This window comes from Schistocerca cancellata, chromosome 5 (assembly GCF_023864275.1).
Source record: "Schistocerca cancellata isolate TAMUIC-IGC-003103 chromosome 5, iqSchCanc2.1, whole genome shotgun sequence".
In the NCBI taxonomy this organism is placed as follows: domain Eukaryota; kingdom Metazoa; phylum Arthropoda; class Insecta; order Orthoptera; family Acrididae; genus Schistocerca; species Schistocerca cancellata.
In genome coordinates this window covers 66,551,426-66,578,124 of record NC_064630.1, presented here as the reverse complement: position 1 = coordinate 66,578,124, position 26,699 = coordinate 66,551,426, and the positions used below count along the sequence as shown (strand labels likewise).

The window sequence follows — 26,699 nt, the reverse complement described above, 5'->3', positions numbered from 1 at the left end:
ATCACTAATGATACCTTCAATTGTCTGTGCTGCTTGAATAAGTTTTTCAATGTGCTCAACCCTTTTCCTCCACAGTCGCGAGAGCTTCACACGACATCCTTTCTACGACTGTTATTGTAAAGGACTTGTTGTTGTTCCTTATATATGTCCTCGCCTCACTCTACACTAACTCAATGAGCTTGAAATAGCAGTGATATGGTGGCAGCCTTATTATAATGTGATGCTGCTCTGTGATAATTTTGTCTACTACATATGTACATATCATAGGCTTATTTTCTTTAACAAGTGAATATAAGAGAAGCTTCGTCATGCTCATATCTGCAGCAGTATTTCCTGCTTGTAACCACTGTGCCATAACTTCTTTGTGGTCATTTGTGGTTGAGGCTTTGTTCAGTATCATTGAATGATATAGAGCATTGTCCACTACAGTGGTTGTAGGGACAAAAAACTGTTTTAAAAGATTCCTGAACCACTCAACATATCATGTGTGGTCCATGTCTTCATGGTAATAACCTGCCTTTTTGGATGAAAAAAACTAAAAGTACACTGGAAGAACCTGCATGGACCACAATTAATTTTGCTCCTCTTCCCATTGGCTGATGATGAATACTGCTAGAAGTTTCATCTATACAGCATTTACTGACAGCTTACCTGGAATTAACCCATGTTTTGTCTAGCCATATTATGGATGAATGTCCTTGCCCACAATTCTGTGCAAGAATGTGTTTTGAGCTGTTACAATATGCACCTGTTTTAACAGGACTTGGAATTTGTCTCATGCATTGTAACAGATATCCATACTTTTCAATACAATTTTTAGTTATGTTTTCCTACCCCTGAAAAGTTCACTTTCTTTTAATGACACCAGCAACTTTGCTACAATAGGATACACTTTCCTGCTGTGGTAAGCATAAATATGCCTGCGAATAGCATCAATCTGAAAAGAATCTAAGTCAGTGACAGGGTACAGCTGCTTTTTCTTCTTTCCAGAAGTCACTAAAAATACATTCTTTGATCCAGATACCTTGGAATCATTACAGCTCATATCTACATCTCTCAACTTTTGCAGCAACACTACCTTACTTACTCCTGTTCTTGCATTAATTCCAAGAGTTACTTATGTGCATTCCACTACTTTATCAGCAGGAACTGATAGTTATCCATGAATACTTACGAGGTCTGCTCAAAAAATTCTGGAACATTCATTACTTTGTTCCAATGGTGTTTTGGAGCAAAGTGCAGCTGGCATCCATGTACACACCTGTGTTTAATGTGTAACTGCTGGAAGTTTCATTGCTGTATGTCTGATAGTTATGGTTCAGTGCTGTATTGAGTCAAACATTGTGTCTCACAATTTGTGAATTTTGAGATGGCAGAGTTAGAGGAGCAAGATGTCTGCATTAAATTTTGTGTGAAACTCAAGAAAACATTTACAGGGATACATCAAATGATGCAGGAAGCCTATGGTGATGAGTTCTTAAGCAATACTTCGTGTTACAAATGGTTCACATGGTTTGAAAATGGCCAGACAGAAGTTAAGGATGACCCTCATTCAGGTTGCTTTTTGACATATACCAATGATGCTCTTGTCAGGAATGTCAATAAATTGTGCCTCTCAACTGTCCAAGAGACTGCAGAAGAATGAAACATTTCAGTTGTATCATGCTTGACTGGTATGCTCCTTAATCCTATTAGCTCTCTTGCTATTAATAGAATGAGCAAATCTGGCAAAATTAGGAATAATACCTTCACCATGGTACCTCAACAAGAAAGTCAGTGTATTCAACAGCTTCTCATTTTTCCTCCAAAGTTTATCTAACTTCTGTACAAGTTTCACCATCTCCTCACCATGCAGGTACTTGATGTGGCTTTGTAGGTTTTCCTGGCATACAGGTCATGAAACTCTCTTCGGGTTTGCTGCTGGATACTAAAAGCAACACATTCAATATTTTGGTGATCCATCTGTTTACCATCTTCAGGAGAACACTGCTTCTGCTGCTGAGTCCCACTGAGAACCAATGTCAAAGCTATAAATTGACATCCTATATAGGCCTCCGTACTGTACATGGTGCGCAGTTGCTGCCCTCTCAGATTGGGCGGTGGAGTTGCCTGTAGCAGGACACCAATGGCAATGATACATTCCACTCAGAGATGATTTTCAAACACACACTCTGGCCACAATGAAGGACGTTCTGTTTTGATGAGGGATAATACAGGGTTCATCATGTTGTTAAGTGGAAACCATTGTCTCTATTAATCAAATTATCTGCCAACCTAAGTTCAATTGCCTCTTTATAAACAGTGTTCCAAAAACTTAAAGTCTTGGCAACTATTACAGTTTTGTCAAATTTCATATTGTGTACCTCATTTAAGCAATGTTCTGCTACTGCCAATTTTTCTGGCTGTTGTAGTCTCTGTAGCAGTTGCACCTGATTTTATTTCTTCATTTGTTGTCCTCTGTGTCGACATACTGGACGAAATATGAGTTTGTAATTGGGACACTGATTAATGCAAATAATGTAGCCAACAGATGCATGGTTGCTTCTGTAATGTCCTGCTTGCAAATGCTATTGAGTGGTGTTCTGTTTTTCCATTGATTTCCTTTACCTGAAATATGTGCACTCCTAATCCTATATCACAGCTACCTGTCATGAGGCAAAAGGGTAAAGACAAAATCAGGTCTATGTAGAATCTTGCTATCACATAACTGCTTTTTAATTTCATCAAAGGCTAACTGGCATTCATTAGTCCATTCCCATATTGTACTTTTCTTTAATTAATTTTTCAAATCGTCTACATTCAATGCTTGTGTTCTTATGTACTTTCTATAGAATCCCACTAACCCATGGAATGAACTTTTATTTCTTGGTTTTGGAAACTGTGCTATGGATTCAGTTTCTTTGGGATCAGGCAAAATTCCTCTCTTGCACTTTTCAAGTTTTAATTTCATATCCCCAAATCTCATTTTTCTCCCAATTTCCCTGAAAGTGTTAATGTGTTCTTTCCAACTTTTACTTGATAATAAGATGTCATTTACATATGCATTTAATTTTTCCAAAAGTTCCCTTCTCAATACATAATCCAAACCCCTGATGCACTCTGATACAGAAACATTCATTCAAGCCAAATGGTGCAACACAATGTGGAAACCTTTTTCCATTATATAAAAATGATGTGTATTTTCTTGATTTCTTTTCTAGCCCTGTTTGGCAAAACTCAGATATCAGATCTGCACTAGTCATAAACTTATTGAGTGACTTGTCAATGTTCTCTGGATGTTACTCTCCTCCTCAAGATATTTATTTGGCTAGAGTCATGTACAGTTCTTACACCACCTTCTTGTATGGAAACTATGGCTAATGGATTGTTGTACTGGCTTCTGCTTCTTTCTACTATTTTCCATCTTTACATTTGTTCCAACTCCCTTTCTACTTCTTTCCTTTTACAAATTGGGATGGCATAAGGCTTAACAAAAAATGGCACATGAGCTATTAATTTCAGTTTACAGTGATAACCTTTAACTATTCCTGGGTTAACATTAAAAATATCTTTATATTCCCATAGAAAATCTCCTAGTTCTTCTCTGTTTTATGGATCAAAAGTTTCTGCTTCAGACAGTTTTTGAGCTACCAGTTCACTGTAAGGACTACTATCTATTTCATCATTACTATATTCCTCATCTTCCTCAAAAAACCATTATCACAAAAGTCTTCTACCTCCCATACATTACCTCCCTTAACATTACAATACTAGCTTCTCCACAGAACACCCTGTTTGGGTCAGTAAAAGTTATTTTCATGTCACTCCAAATAAAATTCACTTTTGCTTTTACTATCCAGTTCATCCTGAGTATTAGATTTTTATTTTAGTCCTTGATTACCAAGCATCCTTGAACAAAGCTAATATTATTTAACTTGAGCTCCAGTAAAAACTGTCTGGTGGTTAATTTGCTCCTCTCACCAGTGGATCCTTTTATTCTGACACCTGTAATGGGAAATTCAGTAGAGTTCTCACTATTCTTTATTCTATCCCTCAAGTTTCTTGACATGTCAGTAATGGAACCCCCAATGTCCAATTATCAATCTGTACAGTAATATAGGGGCTACCCAGTTCACCCTGCTTTTCCCGTTTTTCACTCTCATACAAAAGATCTTCCCCAGTTTCCCTAAAACTCATTCCTTTCTCTCTGTCTGAAACTTTATCACTTTCTACTGATTACAAACTTCCCAAACCTATATTATATCTCGATGGCTTTCTCCTGGAGGCAACATTCACTTCATTCACTGCGTGCAAATTTTGACCTTGCATTTGACTATCATTGCTAACATTATCACAGTGATCTCACACTACCTTCAATATTTCATCACCAATTTAGTCCTTTCTCTTTTTTTAATTAAAGCAAATGAACACAATATGACTGACATCTACAGACAAGAGCAAACGACCATGTGCTTCCCCATCTAACATAAGACCATCATCTAAACCCACAATTGACTTCTATCATCATTTTCCATCAAACTTTCACTTTTAATCTCCACATAAATCATTCTATCTAATTTGTCACACAGTGAAGTATTATCAACATCAGGAAAAGCATCGTTAGCATCATAATCACATAAATCCTCAGCATATCCATTATTATCCTCAGCACAAATATCATCATTAACATCGAAATCAACATCAAATATTTCAGTAATCCTAACAAAATCATCAATAACATCATCATCATTCAGGAAATCTCCTATACTCTCTTGCTTCTAAGTACATGATTCTTTGACTCTACACATTCAATCTCAGCACCAACAGGTTCACTCAGTATACCTACATCAGAATTATCCATTAATCTCACTAAACCACATTCATCAAAATTTGCATAAATAGCACCATTATGTATCACTTCATTACTGTTATCAGATTCAGCAAACAAATTTGTCAAAATATCACTACTAAGCTTTAATACAGATTTATTCTTATTGTTATCTTCTTCTTTCGTTTTACCCAGAACACCTTCCAAAAATTATCCACTAAATTATATTTGATTCACTGTTTGTGGTTTGCTGGTGTCTCCATTCTGACATGTCCTATTAAATCTATCTTTCTCTCTTCTGAAAGTGCTGTTAACCTGATTTCTAGAGTTACTTCTCCTTGCCTCAAACCGAAAGGTAATCCTTGAGGCAAACCTTAGTTTTCCAGGTGGTACCTTCTATTTTCAAATCTCCCATTACTAAAATTCCTGTCATAATTACTGCTATACTGACTATTTCTCCCCTCATGGCCCCTGCACTCTTCTTTATGCCTATTGTTTCCAGTGGTAGTTCTCCTGTCATCATCTCCATGTTCATCATTCCAGTGGTTATCTCTTTAGATAACATTATTATCCTGATAATGGTTCCTATTATTTCTTCTCCTATCTCTTTTATCATGATGATCATTAGAAAAATTGCCATTTCGGTAATATTCATTACCTATTGGTCTATCTTTATCTCTTTCATTTCTCTCCCATGCAATATCCAACTTATCTATGTATCTTAAGAATTACTCTATCAAATCATCTGGTCTATAGACCAATCCCCATTGCACTTTATGCAGTAAAAGTCTCTTAAGGGCATCTATCTGGATCATTTCATCTAATGGTATGTCAAAGTGTGCTAGTGTTTTAATTTGTTCTTCACAAAAGGTTTTTACCCATCCTCTACCATCCCTAAAGTGCAGTCCATTAAGAATTCTGATTTTATTCTTGACTGTTTAATATCTGACCAAAACTCACTCATAAAACGTTTTTCAAACTCAGTAAAACTCATCTCAGAATGTATGAACTGATTTGCCCAGTATGAGGCCTCATCATCTACAAAACTTTTCACCAATTTAATCTTTAAGTTATCTAACATATTGACTGTAAAATTATCTTTACATGGGCAAATAAAGCCTACAAGATGGGTTTATTGTCTCCTGTGAAATCCAATACTACTATCACTACTGCAAATGTTATTAGTGATTAAATTTTGTTCTGTTTAACAATCCTTCGATCTTACATTGAAAATGTTACTGGAATATGCACCTACATTGCTTTTGAATCCTGAAAATTTTTTGTTAACCATTTTAGTTAGCTCATCTGCCCTTTGGTTTAAAACTGAACTCTCATTTTTAATCATGGTATGGAGGGCATCACTGATTTTTATTTTTGTTTTTATTAATCTCATCTAGTAAACTATATTCAGTTTCTGAATTTCTGTTCCCAACTTCATCTAACCTCATACTGATCTCTTTGTAATCTGCTTTCAAATTAGTAACATCATTTACAGTAATTCTGGTTTTCCCATACAACACTGTTGACAGTAATCTGAATTTTGTCTACATCTTTACGAACAAGCTTTAGGAGTTTCTCTTGTTCCTGTACATACTTTTCTAACTGATCTAGCTTTTTCCCATGTTTATCTAGTTTTTTATCCAATTTACTTATTCCTCTACTTTGTTGTTTTGAAAGGAGTTTGATAAAATTGACAAGTCTATCAATTCTACTTCCATCTCTACTGCATACTGCCTCATGTTCATCCAGCACTTGAAATGATGAACAAGTGTTACTGTTGTTGTCTTCTTCAGCTTCCCCTTCTGACTCGCTATTGATAACATGCTCATCAAGAGTACTATTGACATTGTTAATTACTTGCTGTATCCTTAGTACCACCACCACTTCCTCCTCCTCCTCTCCCCCTCTCTACCCTGGAAAACATTTACTGTACTTACATTTCTATTTTTTTAACAACACAAGGAGATCTAACTAGTCACCCAACACAAAATCACAAAATAATGATGTCACACCAACCACAAGTTGCTTCATATGACCTAACTCCAGCTGCTCTTTGCACATCAGGAAAAATTTTTGTTGGGACACCTTGGTATAGATGATGATGCTGTTGCTGCTCAAGTGGAAGATGATAAAGGCTGCTATACTCATGGTCAAATTCTGTTCATATATATTCACAATCTTCTTTTGCTCAAATTTCATACCAATCTTGATGTGTATAAGACAACAAAAATAATCGGTTCTTGATAATATGATGTAAATGGATAGATAAAAAATCTACTTACCAAGTGGTGGCAGGGGAACACACAAAAAAAGGATTTAATGTTTACAAGCTTTCAAAGCCAGTGGCTCCTTCTTCTGGCAGAAGAGCAAAAGGGGAATGAAGAAGGGTGAAGGAAAAGGACTGAAGAGATTTAGGGAAAGGGGTACAGCTCAGAAAAGTCACTCAGAACCCCGGGCCAGAGGAGGCTTATTGGATGGGATGAGAAGGAAAGACTGGTTGTTGGGGACTGCACCAGATGAGATTTGGAAACCTGAGAGCTTAAAGGTGGAAGACAGGGTAATGTGTGAGACAGAGATTACTACTGAAACATCATGCTTGAGTTAATAAGAGTGAAACACTAAGTGCATTGTATGTAACAGAGGTGGGAGTGGGGTCACAGAAAAATAAACAAGACAGAAAATGACAGATGTAGAAAACTAAAATGGAGTAAAGAAAGGAGTAGTTACTGTGAATAAATGCTGAGACAGAAGGAATAAACATAAATTAAAGTCAGATGGGTGGCGAGAACCAAGAACCAAGGACAAGTTGCAGTTGTGACGTTCACCTGCTTTATTTCTTTATTGATTGACCTCAGTGTCGATGTACAGCATTGCTATACTGGCTGAAAAAGGGGGACGGGTGGTAGTTCAACACTGACTAAAGACATGATGTGGCTGACAGTTGCACATTTGTATTTCACAGTTTTTACTTTTAGAGTTCACAACTCCCCCCCCCCCCCCCCCCCCCCCTCAATATACACAGTTAATATCGCCAATTAAATTTTGTTTAACTTACAATAAGCCTCATTAATAGGCTGTAGGCAAAAATCCACATACTGCTACAATAGTTCACTGTTGAACATCTGTGAGCAGTAAAAACCTAACCACACATTTCACAGCCTCTCAAATAAATTTAACAGACACTGTCATTGCTTTAACAAATGGTGTATTGGTGTAACACTTATTTCACAGCAAGCGGCTACACGGGTAGCAGGGGTTGTGTGGCATGGGCTGGGTGGTTTTTTAGGTTAGATGGCCTCGGGCAAGTACAGAAAGGGCAACAGCCTCAAAGGGTGTGGGGCAAAGTCAGGAAATGCGGGGACCAAGCAGCAATCGGTATTGTAATTGTAAACTGTCGAAGCTGCATTGGTAAAGTACCGGAACTTTCAAGTGCTGATAGAAAGCACCGAAGCTGAAATCGTTATAGGTACAGTAAGCTGGCTGAAGCCAGAGATAAATTCTGCCGAAATTTTCACAAAGGCACAGGAAGTGTTTAGAAAGGATAGATTGCATGCGACCGGTGGTGGCGTGTTTGTCGCTGTTAGTAGTAGTTTATCCTGTAGTGAAGTAGAAGTGGATAGTTCCTGTGAATTATTATGGGTGGAGGTTACACTCAACAACCGATCTAGGTTAATAATTGGCTCCTTTTACCAACCTCCCGACTCAGCAGCATTAGTGGCAGAACAACTGAAAGAAAATTTGGAATACATTTCACATAAATTTTCTCAGCATGTTATAGTCTTAGGTGGAGATTTCAATTTACCAGATACAAACTGGGACACTCAGATGTTTAGGACGGGTGGTAGGGACAGAGCATCGAGTGACATTATACTGAGTGCACTATCCGAAAATTACCTCGAGCAATTAAACAGAGAACTGACTTGTGGAGATAACATTTTGGACCTACTGATAACAAACAGACCCGAACTTTTCGACTCTGTAAGTGCAGAACAGGGAATCAGTGATCATAAGGCCGTTGCAGCATCTCTGAATATGGAAGTAAATAGGAATATAAAAAAAGGGAGGAAGGTTTATCTGTTTAGCAAGAGTAATAGAAGGCAGATTTCAGACTACCGAACAGATCAAAACGAAAATTTCTGTTCCGACACTGACAATGTTGAGTGTTTATGGAAAAAGTTCAACGCAATCATAAAATGCGTTTCATACAGGTACGTGCCGAGTAAAACTGTGAGGGACGGGAAAAACCCACCGTGGTTCAACAACAAAGTTAGGAAACTACTGCGAAAGCAAAGAGAGCTTCACTGCAAGTTTAAACGCAGCCAAAACCTCTCAAACAAACAGAAGTTAAATGATGTCAAAGTTAGCGTAAGGAGGGCTATGCATGAAGTGTTCAGTGAATTCGAAAGTAAAATTCTATGTACCGACTTGACAGAAAATCGTAGGAAGTTCTGGTCTTACGTTAAATCAGTAAGTGGCTCGAAACAGCATATCCAGACAATCTGGGATGATGAAGGCATTGAAACAGAGGATGACACGCGTAAAGCTGAAATACTAAACACCTTTTTCCAAAGCTGTTTCACAGAGGAAGACCGCACTGCAGTTCCTTCTCTAAATCCTTGCACAAACGAAAAAATGGCTGACATCGAAATAAGTGTCCAAGGAATAGAAAAGCAACTGGAATCACTCAACAGAGGAAAGTCCACTGGACCTGACAGGATACCAATTCGATTCTACACAGAGTACGCGAAAGAAATTGCCCCCCTTCTAACAGCCCTGTACTGCAAGTCTCTAGAGGAGCGGAAGGTTCCAAATGATTGGAAAAGAGCACAGGTAGTCCAAGTCTTCAAGAAGGGTCGTCGAGCAGATGCGCAAAACTATAGACCTGTATCTCTGACATCGATCTGTTGCAGAATTTTAGAACATGTTTTTTGCTCGAGTATCATGTCATTTTTGGAAACCCAAAATCTACTCTGTAGGAATCAACATGGATCCCGGAAACAGCGATCGTGTGAGACCCAACTCGCTTTATTTGTTCATGAGACCCAGAAAATATTAGATACAGGCTTCCAGGTAGATGCTATTTTCCTTGACTTCCGGAAGGCATTCAATACAGTTCCGCACTGTCGCCTGATAAACAAAGTAAGAGCCTACGGGATATCAGACCAGCTGTGTGGCTGGGTTGAAGAATTTTTAGCAAACAGAACACAGCATGCTGTTATCAATGGAGAGACGTCTACAGATGTTAAAGTAACCTCTGGCAAGCCACAGGGGAGTGTTATGGGACCATTGCTTTTCACAATATATATAAATGACCTAGTAGATAGTGTCGGAAGTTCCATGCGGTTTTTCGCGGATGATGCTGTAGTATACAGAGAAGTTGCAGCATTAGAAAACTGTAGCGAAATGCAGGAAGATCTGCAGCAGATAGGCACTTGGTGCAGGGAGTGGCAACTGACCCTTAACATAGACAAATGTAATGTATTGCGAATACATAGAAAGAAGGATCCTTTATTGTATGATTACATGATAGTGGAACAAAAACTGGTAGCAGTTACTTCTGTAAAATATCTTGGAGTACGCATGCGGAATAATTTGAAGTGGAATGATCATATAAAATTAATTGTTGGTAAGGCGGGTACCAGGTTGAGATTTATTGGGAGAGTCCTTAGAAAATGTAGTCCATCAACAAAGGAGGTGGCTTACAAAACACTCGTTCGACCTATACTTGAGTATTGCTCATCAGTGTGGGATCCGTACCAGATCGGGTTGACGGAAGAGATAGAGAAGATCCAAAGAAGAGTGGCACGTTTCGTCACAGGGTTATTTGGTAACTGTGATAGCGTTACGGAGATGTTTAGCAAACTCAAGTGGCAGACTCTGCAAGAGAGGAGCTCTGCATCGCGGTGTAGCTTGCTCGCCAGGTTTCGAGAGGGTGCGTTTCTGGATGAGGTTTCGAATATATTGCTCCCCCCTACTTACACCTCCCGAGGAGATCACGAATTTAAAATTACAGAGATTCGAGCATGCACGGAGGCTTTCAGACAGTCATTCTTTCCGCGAACCATACGCGACTGGAACAGAAAAGGGAGGTAATGACAGTGGCACGTAAAGTGCCCTCCGCCACACACTGTTGGGTGGCTTGCGGAGTATAAATGTAGATGTAGATGTAGAAGTTGATGCATTGTTGTTGTTCTAACCAACACAGGTTTCTTGTCTAAAACTCGGCCGGCCATGGACTGACTTTCTTTGGATCAAATGTCAGGCCCTTATATATCCTCACAATAATAAAAACTGAAACTATACATTGTTTCATGTTTAATTTACAGAAATTATAATTAAAACTTAACTCATTAAATTAACTGAACACATCAAAAAATTGCGCCTTTCTAACAGTTTCTTCTACTACAAGAGATAGGCCAAATTATTTGTTTAAATCATGAAATACTTTTGACAAAACTGTTAATTACATTGGAAGTAATTAAGAGCTAACTTTGCTAACATGTTTTCAAATACTTGAAGAATTCTGTTAGTTTTTCCTCCAAATGTTTATAATTAGTACAGAATTTATATTTATTTGTAAGCCAACAATAGAATTTGTTATGAAACAATTACTGATTTCACCCTATAACAAAAGATACTAACTAGGAATAGTCAAAATAAATTAGAAAAGCAATTACATATGCATGTTATACTCATGTACATTAATGGTAATTAGTTAAAACAAAAAAATGAATTTTAAAGAGGCAGATGGCAAAACAAGAGGGGAAGGAAAAATATCCCAGCCTGCTTTGCTACACAGTGCTTGTTCCCACCTGCGGTGTTCTGAGAAACTAGTTTCTGGGGGAAGAATCCAGATGACGTGTGTGGTGAAACAGCCACCAAGGTTGTACAGAATGCTCTGCAACAGGAAAGTGTGTGTTGCCTGTATACACCCTCTGCCTATGCCCATTCATCCTGACTGTTTTATGTTGATCCCAGCTCCTCCATCAGTTGAAAAGGTTCCTCTCCACTTTATGAATCACTGGCACTGTACAGTTGACATGTTTCCCTGCTGTATAAAAAATAATTGAGATTTCCTGGTGATATTTCCAATGGTCAGGCAATCAATTATGTGCCATTGAGTTTTGATACACATATTGTTTTTATAGTTTCCAAAATGTTTTATTCACATCTTGAGGTTGTTACAACAGAACAAAGAAAAGGCCTCATATCAATGTGCTGCCATTATACTTCCACTCCAAACAAAGAACAAAGTCTTCCACTGCCACCTAAGATCTCTATCCAAAAAAGAACATCCTCTTATTTTTACTAAACTCATTGGCATAGTGGCCACTTTGAAATCTAAAAAAACTGGCAAAAGTCAGTGACGTCACAGGATCCATATATACTTTTTTGCAATAATGTCATTCATGTTTCTTTCTAACACAGTAGATTAATGAAATACATTTGATTTTGATTATGTCAATTGCAAAATATGTATGGCACCAAATAGTACATCAACTCAAACTTGAAAAAGTCTTCTTCACAGTAAATTCACGAAATATACAACATTTCACACATACAATATTCCACATGACCTATTGATTATACTTCTCTGTTTGGAATTATCATAGCAAGGCTCAACATATACATTATATTTAAAGAGGGTGAGAATCTGTTAGCTGCCACATTTCACCTCACCTCCTTGAGCAAGGAAGTTGTGAAAGATAGCATTACTATTTCAACTTTAAGTATTTCTATGAGCAGTGTATTTTTTCCTTCTGAAGGTAGTTATTGGCAGTCCATTCCATCTCACTGTAACAATATCTAGTGCCCTTTTTATTCCACTTCAGACATAGAAACAAAATTATGTTTACAAAAGAGAAATTCATCAAGTACATGAGTAAAACAAATTTATTAATTCATGAAGAAAGATCAGCTCCAATTTTCAAAAAATAAACAAGTTTTAAGATGTATTTGGCCAGTCAAAGATTTGGTGTACTTTGTAATCATGAAAGGCAGAAGTGTATCTCAAGATACATGCAGTTGATTATGTTCCAAATAGCATAATCAAATATACTTCAAAAGTATTGCTCAGAATACCTAGATACTTCCATAGGTAGATATACATTTTTTTACATTATAGCAATGGTTACAATATCTAGATACTTCATGAAAATTCTTAGATATTAAGATCTTTTTTACTAACTATTTATAGCAAGTGATAAGTTTGGGGTTACTGGCAATATTAATGTAATCTTACATACCAGTTCAAGTGCTTTCTCAATCGTCACAGTCACCATTGATGCCAGTCCTTTGAGGACAAATTCTTTTACAACACCCTCTAACAGAGCATCCAGGGTGAACAGTACCTGCTCTGGCTGAAACCAATCATTTTTAGTTAATACTGTAAAATATCTAAAAAAAAATTAGTACAAAGTTACTATCATAGCAGTAACTAATCATATCATAAACTGTTTGTCATTTAGCTGTTCACACAAGGGACCCTGTAAAAAATACTCTCTGACTCCACACATTATGTGAAATGGTTGGGACAAAATACTAAAGAAAAATGGAGACAAGTTGCACAGGAGCCCAGAAATTTATTTTACCGATAAGATAATACAATAAAAATTTCAAAATATGTGACAATCTCCTGAAAACTGTGCTATATATCAGAAAATAACATTTTCCTTTTGCCTATTCTGATAGCACTTGAAACAAGCATCAGTTTTATTAAAACTAGAGAGTGCAGGATACAGCCCTGTCAGTCACTATCCAAGTACACAAATGGCTCACAGCAAATAACCTAACCCAAAATTTTTCAGAAACTAACATTATGCAGTTTCAAACAGTAAATAAAAGTCTCCAAGTTCTTGAAAAGGAGATCAATGACCAAAAAAAAAATTATGAAACCACACATACAAAATTCCTAGGCATCCAGACAGACAGACAGCTAAGATGGAGAGAGCAAACTGATCAGCTGGTCCGAAAACTTAGCACAGTGTGCCTTGCCCTGAGAGCTATTTCACACATTGTTAACAAAGGAAAACTGCTTTTGTCATATTTTGCATATTTCCATTCTGTACTCTCCTATGCCTCCCCCCATGAACCATGGACCTTGCCGTTGGTGGGGAGGCTTGCGTGCCTCAGCAATACAGATGGCCGTACCGTAGGTGCAACCATAACGGAGGGGTATCTGTTGAGAGGCCAGACAAACGTGTGGTTCCTGAAGAGGGGCAGCAGCCTTTTCAGTAGTTGCAGGGGCAACAGTCTGGATGATTGATTGATCTGGCCTTGTAACACTAACCATAATGGCCTTGCTGTGCTGGTACTGCGAACAGCTGAAAGCAAGGGGAAACTACAGCCGTAATTTTTCCCGAGGGCATGCAGGTTTACTGTATGGTTAAATGATGATGGCGTCCTCTTGGGTGAAATATTCCGGAGGTAAAATAGTCCCCCATTTGGATCTCCGGGCGGGGACTACTCAAGAGGACGTCGTTATCAGGAGAAAGAAAACTGGCCTTCTACGGATCGGAACATGGAATGTCAGATCCCTTAATTGGGCAGGTAGGTTAGAAAATTTAAAAAGGGAAATGGATAGGTTATATATAGTGGGAATTAGTGAAGTTCAGTGGTAGGAGAAACAAGACTTTTGGTCAGGTGAATACAGGGTTATAAATACAAAATCAAATAGCGGTAATGCAGGAGTAGGTTTAATAATGAATAAAAAAATTGCTGTGTGGGTAAGCTGCTACAAACAGCATAGTGAACGCATTATTGTGGCCAAGATAGACACGAAGCTCATGCCTACTACAGTAGTACAAGTTTATATGCCAACTAGCTCTGCAGATGATGAAGAAAGTGATGAAATGTATTCTGAGATAAAAGAAATTATTCAGACAGTGAAGGGAGATGAAAATTTAATAGTCATGGGTGACTGGAATTCAAGAGTAGGAAAAGGGAGAGAAGGAAACATAGTAGTTGAATATGGGTTGGGGGTAAGAAATGAAAGGGGAAGCCGTCTGGTAGAGTTTTGCACAGAGCATAATTTAATCATAGTTAACGCTTGGTTCAAGAATCATAAAAGAAAGTTGTATAGATGGAAGAATCCTGGACATACTAAAAGGTATCAGATAGATTATATAATGGTAAGACAGAGATTTAGGAACCAGGTTTTAAATTCTAAGACATTTCCAGGGGCAGGTGTGGACTCTGACCACAATCTATTGGTTATGAACTGTAGATTAAAATGGAAGAAACTGCAAAAAGGTGGGAATTGAAGGAGATGGGACCTCGATAAACTGACTAAACCAGAGGTTGTACAGAGTTTTATGGAGAGCATAAGGGAACAATTGACAGGAATGGGGGAAAGAAATACAGTAGAAGAAGAATGGGCAGCTCTGAGGGATGACGTAGTGAAGGCAGCAGAGGATCAAGTAGGTAAAAAGATGAGGGCTAGTAGAAATCCTTGGGTAACAGAAGAAATATTGAATTTAACTGATGAAAGGAGAAAATATAAAAATGCAGTAAATGAAGCAGGCAAAAAGGAATACAAACATCTCAAAAATGAGATCGACGGGAAGTGCAAAATGGCTAAGCAGGGATGGCTAGAGGACAAATGTAAGGATGTAGAGGCTTATATCATGAGGGGTAAGATAGATATTGCCTACAGGAAAATTAAAGAGACCTTTGGAGAAAAGAAAACCACTTGCATGAATATCAAGAGCTCAGATGGAAACCCAGTTCTAAGCAAAGAAGGAAAAGGAGAAAGGTGGAAGGAGTATATAGAGAGTCTACACAAGGGCGATACACTTGAGGACAATATTATGGAAATGGAAGAGGATGTAGATGAAGATGAAATGGGAGATATGATACTGCGTGAAGAGTTTGACAGAGCACTGAAAGACCTGAGTCGAAACAAGGTCCCGGGAGTAGACAACATTCCATTAGAACTACTGTTGGCCTTGGGGGAGCCAGTCCTGACAAAAATGTATGAGACAGGAGAAAACCCTCAGACTTCAAGAAGAATATAATACTTCCAATCCCAAAGAAAGCAGGTGTTGACAGATGTGAAAATTACCGAACTATCAGTTTAATAAGTCATAGCAGCAAAATACTAATGTGAATTCTTTACAGACGAATGGAAAAACTGGTTGAAGCCGACTTCGGGGAAGATCAGTTTGGATTCCGTAGAAATGTTGGAACATGTGAGGCAGTACTAACCTTACAACTTATCTTAGAAGAAAGATTAAGGAAAGGCAAACCTACGTTTCTAGCATTTGTAGACTTTGAGAAAGCTTTTGATAATGTTGACTGGAATATTCTCTTTCAAATTCTAAAGGAGGCAGGGGTAAAATACAGGGAGCGAAAGGTTATTTACAATTTGTACAGAAACCAGATGGCAGTTGTAAGAGTCGAGGGGCATGAAAGGGAAGCAGTGGTTGGGATGGGAGTGAGACAGGGTTGTAGCCTCTTCCCGATATTATTCAATCTGTATATTGAGCAAACAGTCAAGGAAACAAAAGAAAAATTTGGAGTAGGAATTAAAATCCATGGAGAAGAAATAAAAACTTTGAGGTTCGCCGATGACATTGTAATTCTGTCATAGACAGCAAAGGACTTGGAAGAGCAGTTTAACGGAATGGACAGTGTCTTGAAAGGAGGATATAAGATGAACATCAACAAAAGCAAAACGAGGATAATGGAATGTAGTCGAATTAAGTCGGGTGATGCTGAGGGAATTAGATTAGGGAATGAGACACTTAAAGTAGTAAAGGAGTTTTGCTATTTGGGGAGCAAAATAACTGATGATGGTCGAAGTAGAGAGGATATAAAATGTAGACTGGCAATGGCAAGGAAAGCATTTCTGAAGAAGAGAAATTTGTTAACATCAAGTATAGATTTAAGTGTCAGGAAGTCGTTTCTGTAAGTATTTGTATGGAGTGTAGCCATGTATGGAAGTGAAACATGGACGATAAATAGTCTGGACAAGAAGAGAATACAAGCTTTCGAAATGTGGTACTACAGAAGAATGCTGAAGATTATATGGGTAGATCACATAACTAATGAGGAGGTATTGAATAGAATTGGTGAGAAGAGGAGTTTGTGGCACAACTTGACAAGAAGAAGGGATCGGTTGGAAGGACATGTTCTGAGGCATCAAGGGATCACATATCTATCATTGGAGGGCAGCGTGGAGGGTAAAAATCATAGAGGGAGACCAAGAGATGAATACACTAAGCATATTCAGAGGGATGTAGGCTGCAGTAAGTACTGGGAGATGAAGAAGCTTGCACAGGATAGAGTAGCATGGAGAGCTGCATCAAACCAGTCTCAGGACTTAAGACCACAACAACAACTCTCCTATGGTATTATTTTTTGGGAAAATGCTACAGGAGTTGAAAAAGTCTCCAAACTATTGCAGAAACTTCAAGAAAGAACTAAAGGTAACCAATTTTACCCTCAGCCTTACGCTTAATTATATAAACCCAACGGTTTGTAACGGGCTTACGGTCTGGTGGCAGAGGTTCCAAAGTCCACTTAGCATTTTCTTTCAATGAAGTCATTTCTTCCTCCATTGCTCTTCTCCAGTGTTCACGGTCTCAGAATTAATAGCCTCAGTATAGTTCTTTGGCTCATTTATTTCAGGCAGCATAATTTCAATAAGGTGCTCTGGTTTCTTCAGCTGTTGCCTATTTTTCAATTCTCTTTTACTAGAACTTTCTTTTGTAGGTTTCTTAAACACACTTGCATCTTCATGATTTTTCTATTCTTCATTGCCTGTTTCACTTGGGAGTAACACCACTGTCATACCAGTTTTCTCAGGTTCAAAAACAACATCCTTACTCTGAATAATCCATTTTTCTGATCCAATCCACACTCAAAAGTCATTAATGACATCAGAATAACCAACAAAGATTCCTGGTTTTCCTTTTGGATCCCATTTCTTTTGGAATATGAACAAAACACTCACCCCAAAAATATGAAGTTTATTTAGCTGTATCGTCTTTCCATTGAATACCTCATAAGGTGTTTTGCCATCCAAATGACTTGTACCATTTTTGTATAAAACATAAACAGCTGTGTTTATTGCTTCTGCCCACAAAAACTTAGGCAGGCCTGAGCTAGGAGCATGGTTCGAGCTAGTTCCACAACTGTTCTGTTAGTGCATCAAATCTTTCACTTCAGTATTATCAAATTCCTGTCCACCATCACATTGAAATGCTTTTGGTAGTTGACCACAAAAATTCTTCACAATGCTCACCATTTCTACAATCTTCTCTGCAGTCTCAGACTTCTGCTTGAGGAAATATAACATGCATAATCTTGAAAAATCACAAGTCAAGCAAAGAAAATATTCTGCTCCTCCCAGCGATTTACACTTGATAGATCCATGCAGATCAGTATGAATCACTTCTCCAGGATGTGTGGCACACTGCTGTCATAACTGAAAACTGCCGCAACGCTGCTTCCCCTTGACACATGCCTTACAAAATTCTTCGTAAAAGTCTTCAACTTCAACACCACACTGCTTCAAGAATTGTTGGACATGATGTTTGTTTTGATGACCCAAGCATTCATGCCAAATTTGCAGAGAGTCCTTTGACGTGAGATTTACCTCAGGATCACAAGGTTGAATTTGTTTTGTCACTCGAATCAACATCTTCAATAAGTTACCACTACGTATGCCACACACTTTTACAGTGCCATTGTTTCGGAAGTCACACTTGTCTTTCAGTGAATAAAAGTCTAATCCCTTGTCCATAGCAGGTGATACATAAAAGAGATTTCTTCTCCTGTCTGGAGTATACACAAGATTATCCATATGGCATAACTTCCATTTTCCATCAACGAAAGCTTCAAAATAAATAGCCCCTTTTCCTAGTGCATTCATAGTCGAATCATTGGCCATGCATCTCTACAGTGGTGTTGCAAACTTAGTAAATGATGTATACCACTTAATTTTCTTTACCATGTGATTCGTCACTCCACAATCATTGATCCACAAGTCCTCGTCCAACTCTGTACTTATTACTTCACCGATGAAAGCCTGGTCAGGCAAATCACTTTTATTTTGGTTGTGGATGGTTTTTTGTTTGTGTTTCACATTTGGACATATTATTTTAACATGGCCAAATCCACCACAACCAAAACATTTGAGCTTCTTTTTGTTGGTAGACTTTTCATATTTGTTTGACGAAGTAACATTCCTCATAGTGGTGCCATCTGCATTTTAAATGTTTGCTTTGGCAGTGAAAAGTGCAACTACCTCGTCTCATTTCCCCTTTGACAAGCTTGATGACTGTCATAAGAAGTTAACATGTCCATTAAATGTTTTAGTGTTTGTTGATCTTCAGATCTTGCCCACCAACCCTGTCACAGACTTTCATAACTGTCAGGCAGTGTGTCAAGTAGTTGTTCCATTAATGATGATTCATCAGGTTTCACACTGAGTTGCTGCATTTGAAGCACCAAGTTTTCAAAACAAGCAAGATGTGTCACCATGTCATCACCTGAACTCATGTAAAAATTGAAGAATTCTGACTGAACAGAAAGTGCAGCTTGATTTGTTTTGTGTTCAAACACGGCATGTAGCTTGTTCTACGTATCTCGTGCACTCTCACATGCAACCAACAATGTGATGACTTTTGCTCCTACAGTTCTAACAATAATCTGACTCACTGCATGATCAGCTTTGTCCCACGATTTAAGCACAGCATTAAACACATCTATTTGTGCTGATGTTGCATCTGCTGGCAAAGCCACTGATTTTTCTACATCGCCAATACACACTTCGTATGCTCCGTCTGATGCACATAATAAATTTCATACTGCAAACTTCCAAATAGTCCAATTTTCAGCCCCAAACAGCTTTTCTATACCATGAAAATCCATTGCAGTCCCGTAAAACAGTTCAGATTTACAACTGCAAAAATTCCACAAGAAAATCATGCAGCAGTTGTTCATATATATACACGATACAAATCGCACGTAGCACACAACACATGCTTTTGCATTTCTGGCATCACGAAATGTAAAATTGCAATACCCAATTCCTTTCTTGAATAGTGTACTGGGCCCATAACCTATTGCAGAAACTTTAAGAAACAACAAAAGGGCACAACATAAAGCATAAGCACAATGTAGTTGCTATAGCAGGACACATGTATTTTATTTTATGACACCAACCAAAGACACAGATATAGTACACAGCAGAGAGATTAATATAAACCTTTCACTTCAACACAAACTACAAAAACAAGCAGTGAGGTTGATGTGTGGTGTCTCTAAAAGAACATCCTGCAGAAGTCTCTTTAAGGCTCTCAGGATATTTACTGTTACAAATCAATATACATACTCACTGATCATGTTTGTAGTCATAAACAATGCATTATTTCTGAAAACCTGTAGCATTCACAAACATAACACAAGACAGAGGAAAAATCTCCACCAAAGCTCTACTACTCTGACAAAAGTCCACAGGGGAGTAACCGAGTCAGGAATAAAAGTATATAACAAGTCTCCCATCCATATAAAAAAGGAAACTGATAACATGCAGGTATTCAGTAGGACACTAAAAACATTCCTCAGAGAACAAATGTCTTATAAAACAAATGTATTCCTACAGTAATAAGGCATCCTTTTGAGAAAAAGTAGAGGAAAGAAAATCTTTACTTATGTCATGAAGACAGAATTGTGTACTTCTAATATAAATTACAGTAATAAAATAAAAATTTATTTATATCATAGGTTAAAATGTGTACTACCATTTATTCTACACTATTAAGTGTTCACTTGAATGATAAAAATTTCTTGTTTTAATTTAAATCATAATGTCAAAATATAAATTTCATTTTTTATTTGTAGTACTGGGATAAAAATGTGTATTTCCATTCATTCTGCTATTTTAAGCATTTACTTGAACTTATACCAGTAAATGCAGGTTATAATATTGTTCATAATCAATTGTTCATCAAAAATAAATATTTGTATGATACTTAAAATGCTCAAATAAATTTGTATTAGTTCACTTGACTTGTAAAATATTACTAGTACACCCATTGTACAATACATAATCAACAGGACCAAATAAAAAATTAAAGTGTTCCTTTCAAAACTAATTACATTCTTCGACAAGAATATTATTATTTCTGGACGTCAACATGGCTTCAGACCACAGAAATCAATTGAAACTGCCACTTTCAATCTGATAAACCATGTCTTAAATGCAGTGGACAACCACAGAAATATCTCAGGTTTATTCTTGGACCTAACAAAAGCTTTTGATGTGATTGATCATTCTATACTCCTGAGGAAGCTCGAATGGTATGGTGTAAGAGGTGTGCCAAATCAGTGGATCAAATCATATTTGGAATATCGTTCTCAGGTAACTGAAATTAAGTACACAGAAGGAAATGAACTCCAGGTACACGTTTCAGAACCATGTGGACTAACTCATGGTGTTCCACAGGGCTCCATTTTAGGTCCCTTTCTTTTTTTGGTCTACATTAAGGATTTCCCATCACACGTTAGGGATTCAGAACCAGTACTGTTTGCAGATGACACCAGTCTATTGATTGAAGGGAATAATGAAGAAAATCTTACTGCATCTGCAAAAGATATTACAAAAGGAGTGTCTGAATGGTTTACCAGAAACACGCTAATAGTTAATCCCCAAAAAACTGTACTAATGAATTTCCACACTGATAAAAATAAAAATCCGGCACAACCTGTAATATATATAGATAACCAAAACATTAATTCTGTCAATGAATCTAAATTCCTTGGGATTCATATCCAGGAAAATCTTAAATGGAATACTCATATCACAGCCCTAAATTCAAAACTAGCAAAAATGAGTTATGTGGTAAGAATTCTCTGCAACAGTACTAGTGCAGAAACAGTTAGGGCTGTATACTTTGCTCGTGTACATTCAATACTGAAGTACGGTATCATTTTCTGGGGAAATGTACATCAGGCCATAACAGTTTTCAGGAAACAAAAGGCAATTATAAGAATAATGAAACAAGTGAGCAGCAGACAATCATGCAAACCTTTCTTTAAAGATCTAAAGATCCTACCCCTTCCCTGCATTTATATACTGGAAATAGTCACGCATGTCAAAAAAAGCATACTGAGAAAAGAAAACCTTTTTCCTCAAAACAAAAGTGTCCATGATTACAGTACCAGGTCAGACAGTGACATACATGTCAATCATTGTAACACCACATTATGCCAAAAAGGTGTATATCATGCAGGAACAAAACTTTACAACAGATTACCAAGACATATAAAATCTCTTACTGAACTACAAAGCTTTAAAAAGTCTGTGACATCCTACCTTCTGAAAAACTGCTACTATTCAGTCTCACAGTATCTTATGCAAGAAAAAATGTAATTTGTATCTTTAATTGTAGAAATAAGTTATAAATATACAGTATTTCAAAAATTTGTAATTATTAACTGTATAGATCCAATTTGTCATAAAAATTTATAAAATTTATGTTTGATATTTGAAAATCCAATAGCCAAAAAATGTTTTCTGTCCAATATCCTGTGTACAATACTTAAAAAGAGATTTATATGGACAAATAAATAAATAAATAAATCAAATCAAATTACCTATGGGAATCATTTTTTTTTATTTGCAAAGTTGTATGAATGAGTTTATTGAATTGCAAGAAATAGTGTTATGGAAACATAGATAAAATTAGAAGAGACCTGGAGTCACTGGAAGTTTAAAAAAGATTAGATAACAATAAGAAAAAGATTTCAAAATCAAATTTTCAACTGATAAATATTTCCAGAAGTGCATCATCTTTGACCATAATTTATGGCTATGAACTGCAAATAGGTAGGAAATTAAGGAGTTGAGATATGGGTAAGTTGAGAGCAACAGTGGCTGTTGAGTTCCAAAGGGAGCATTAAATAATGACTGACTAAAACACTGGTAAGAAACACAGCAGAAGACAACTGAGTAGCTTTGAGATATGAAATAGTGAAGGCAGCAGAGGATCAAACACCAAAAAAGAAAGACCTATTGGAAAAATTTGGATAATACAGGCTACATTGGAGCTAAATGACAAGGGAAGAAAATGCAAAACTACAATAAATGAAGCAAGAAAAAGGAATACACATGTCTAACAAATTAAATCACCTTACAACCTAATATATCAATGGTTTACAAATCAAGTACTGTCTGTAGGTATATACAAAGCTCCTCGTGTAATATGTACTGAATGCTCAGTGTTGACAAAATACATGAACTTCCATCTTTCTTCAGTACCATAAAATATAAAATATACATGCCTCATAATTCATGATTTTGAAATTTCACCTTCTCAATATTTCATGAAAACTATAGAATTTTTGATTTAATGTTCTATACCTACCAGGTGTGAAGCTCTTTCAAGCTTCTTTTTGACTCCGTGGAGTACTGCCGCAATATCTCCAGCTGTGGAATTCAATACACACATGTGTGGTATGAGTATCCTTAAATACACTCTTGTAATAAACAAAGTAAAATAAATAGAAAGCAGTAAAACTCACGTTTCTTTTCAGCCAGTGATGCACGCACAAACTTTTCCACAACCCATGGACTCTGCAGTTGAACAGCAGATTTCTGTAATTGAAGAGGTTATAATTGATTTTCTATGCACTACTTATAACAAAGTCTTTACTAACTGTAATGTGATAATAATACAGTAGAACTTCATTTTTACATTATCCAATTTTATATTTTTCATGATTTAATGTTATAACTTCACAGCACCTGTGAAGTGAATAGTGAATAGTGAATAGTGTTTTATTCGTCTCATAACATACAATTTCTAATCATATGATTAGTGTACAGGAGACACGTCAAAAAATGGATAACACAACTTAGGCCTAATTGGTACAAAGAATTTTAACATTAATATAAACTTTTATTTTTCTTTCCTCCCTTTTGTGAAGGACAGCTACATTTACACACAAGACTATATGTAAATTTATCCTGCTCAAATGTTCAGTTCATCCTTCATGAACACCTCGACAGTGTAGTAGCAGTGTTTGAAAAGTATATCATATAGCTTTGTTTTCAGTGTCTCTAGGTTCATACTCAGAACATTCTTTCCTTTTAGCTTGTTATGAATTTCCATTGCCATATACTGAGGAGACTGCGCATATAGGTTTAACCGATGAGTGGGAAGCATAAAATTGTCTTTGTTTCTTCTGTTATATGAGTGATTGAAACAGTTTTTTTCGAATAACTCTAAATTGCTATGTAGAAAGATGATAATATCATAGATGTATAAGGAGGGAACTGTTAATAACTGTTGTTTTTCAAATAGTGGGCGACATGATGTCCTTGGATGGGCGGTACACATGTTCCTTATTATTCTTTTCTTTAGCTTTAGTATGCGCAATATATTGCTTGAATTTCCCCAAAAAATAATACCATACCTTACAACTGATTGAAAGTAGCTGTGGTATGCAATTTTCCTTGTATTCATGTCTGTTGCACCAGCTAATATTTGCATAGCAAATGCAAAGCTACATAATTTGTTTAACAGGTAGTCAACATTTTTATTCCAATTTAAATTTTTATCTAGGTTTAACCCTAAAAACTTTACAGAATCTACTTCCTCTATATCCTGATTTTTGTGAGTTATTTTAATTTCTTGGGGCTTTGACTGTTTTGTTCTGAACTGGACCATGTGGGTTTTGGGGATGTTCAATCTTAATCCATTCAGTTGGAACTATGTTTCTAGTTTGTTCATTGTGTTTATTATGTAGAGAGGGATGTTTTTTGGCTCCTGGTTTTCAAATAATACAGATGTGTCACCTGCAAATAAAATCGATGGAGCATTTATATTGTTCGGTAAATCATTAACATAGAACAAGAACAAATTAGGTCCTAGAATCGAGCCTTGGGCTACTGTTTTCCATTTTGAATAGTAATTTGCTGAATTTGATGAGACAATCACTCTTTGTTTCCTATTTGATAAGTATGAAGTAAGCCAATTTAGAACATTATCCTTGATCCCATACTTGTCAAGCTTATAGATAAGCAATGTATGATTTACAGAGTCAAAGGCTTTTGTGAGATCACAGAAGATTCCTGCAACTTTATTATGGTTGTCTAATGATGTGCTGATCTAACCCATCAGATCAATGCTAAAAATTTCCTGACTTTACATTTATTCCTAGTAAGGTTTACTAGATTCTATGTTCTTAGACAATGTCTTGCTTTATTTCATCCTCCTTTCTTCCTATTGCCATCTGTTGTTACTGAAGACAGTGGGTGATGGCAGAGTTAAGGGGAGATGCGAGAGAGGAAATGGTGATATAATCCATGATCAGTGTTGCTAACACAACTTGCAACATTTAGCTTCACTGTGCAATGATGATGGGTTGAGTACGTTTCACACTACTTCTTGCAGGACTGACATAATTGTAACATGGTGGCACTGTGAAGGTGATGACAAATGAGGCTACAAATTTATCTATCACTATAGTGCCAAGTTGATGTTTATGCATGTGTTAGTGACAGGAGAATCTAGGGAATAATATGTTTGTAGTTGCACAACATGCAAAATATATGTGACAAGGAAGAATATGAATGTTATTGCTCATCGCTTCACTTGCAGCAATTTAAGCTGTCCTCTTAGGTTCCTGACTAATCACACACTCAGAAATCACCACGTATTCTAAAATAAATAGTGAAGTATTTGTGACAAGGAAGAATATGAATTTTATTGGTACTCATTTTACTTGCAGGAATATAAGCCACTGTCTTTGGTTTCTGCCTAACCACACATTTGGAAATCACCACACATTCAGAAATAAAAAACCAAATACTTGTTTCATCCTTCATTCTCTAATCAGACAGAAATTTTAAATAACATCAAATATTGGAGAACATACTGTATTAAAATCATGACAAAGTTTCAGAATGTGATAACAACACTAAGTTGAAGGAAAAAATTTAATATGAAGTGAGTTGCAAACCTATAACTTCCAACTCAACCAACCATGACATTATCCATTACACTATAGCTTACTCATCTGAATTTTGTGTTATGTATTAGTTGCCATAAAATATCTTGAAGCCTTACTTACATCACTGATGCTTTTTTAATTGGCATTTAATGATAAGTGTGATGTATCTGTGATATACTTTCAGTGCACCTTTGCTATGAAGTGGCATACTGCCCACATGTGTCACACACAACAAAGGAAATGAATAATTGAAATGGACACAGTTCACACAGGAGTCATTCACAAGCACTTGCAAAAGTCAGAAGTTGAAAGACCACTACTGATGTCACAACTCCAAAAAGTAGTGTGAAGTCTATTCTCAGCCCCATTTTACTGCCATTGGCTACAACAAGAAGACACCTTCTCCCCCCCCCCCCCCCCCCTTTTCAAAATGTTAGATTCTGATCGCTTTCAGAGTACTTCACAGTTTCCCATTTAATCCACCATGTTCATCCATTTTTGCTTTCTTCTGGTGAACGCAAAGGAAAGATGTCTCAAATATGTGTGTTTTGACGTATAATTTGTGGTCATAGCATGTCAGAAAGTAGGTTGAATACCTTGTATCTAGAGATATCAATTTCAATTTTTTCATGAAATTTGCTTCCTGTTACACATCTATGATTTTTTAAGAAGTGATGAAATTCATTACTGCATAAACATGGTATTGTACATTTAATTTCCTTCACTTACACAGATTTTATGCAATGTATTGTTGAGGACTGATATTTGTAACTATATATGGTAATTAAATATGTTTTTGCTGATATTTATGGGGTTTGAACGTTTTCCTTGATTCTGCATTTTACCAGATTTTGCGTTTTTTAAGCCTGGATCTCATGCAAAGACAGCTTTCTTCACCACATATCTGAACAAAATAACAAGAAAAATA

The 26,699-nt window shown here is 36.8% G+C and overlaps 1 protein-coding gene across 1 annotated transcript in view; it reads right to left on the bottom strand.

Annotated features, from left to right (window-relative positions):
- LOC126188366 (uncharacterized) overlaps positions 1 to 26,699 on the bottom strand; it is a 171,026-nt gene that overhangs the window by 126,734 nt on the left and 17,593 nt on the right. The window contains exons 3-5 of the mRNA XM_049929964.1: positions 23,339 to 23,411; positions 23,182 to 23,243; positions 13,054 to 13,167 (exon numbers count right to left, since the gene is read on the bottom strand). Of these exons, the coding sequence (XP_049785921.1) occupies positions 13,054 to 13,167; positions 23,182 to 23,243; positions 23,339 to 23,411 (249 nt within the window). The remainder of the gene's footprint in view (positions 1 to 13,053; positions 13,168 to 23,181; positions 23,244 to 23,338; positions 23,412 to 26,699) is intronic.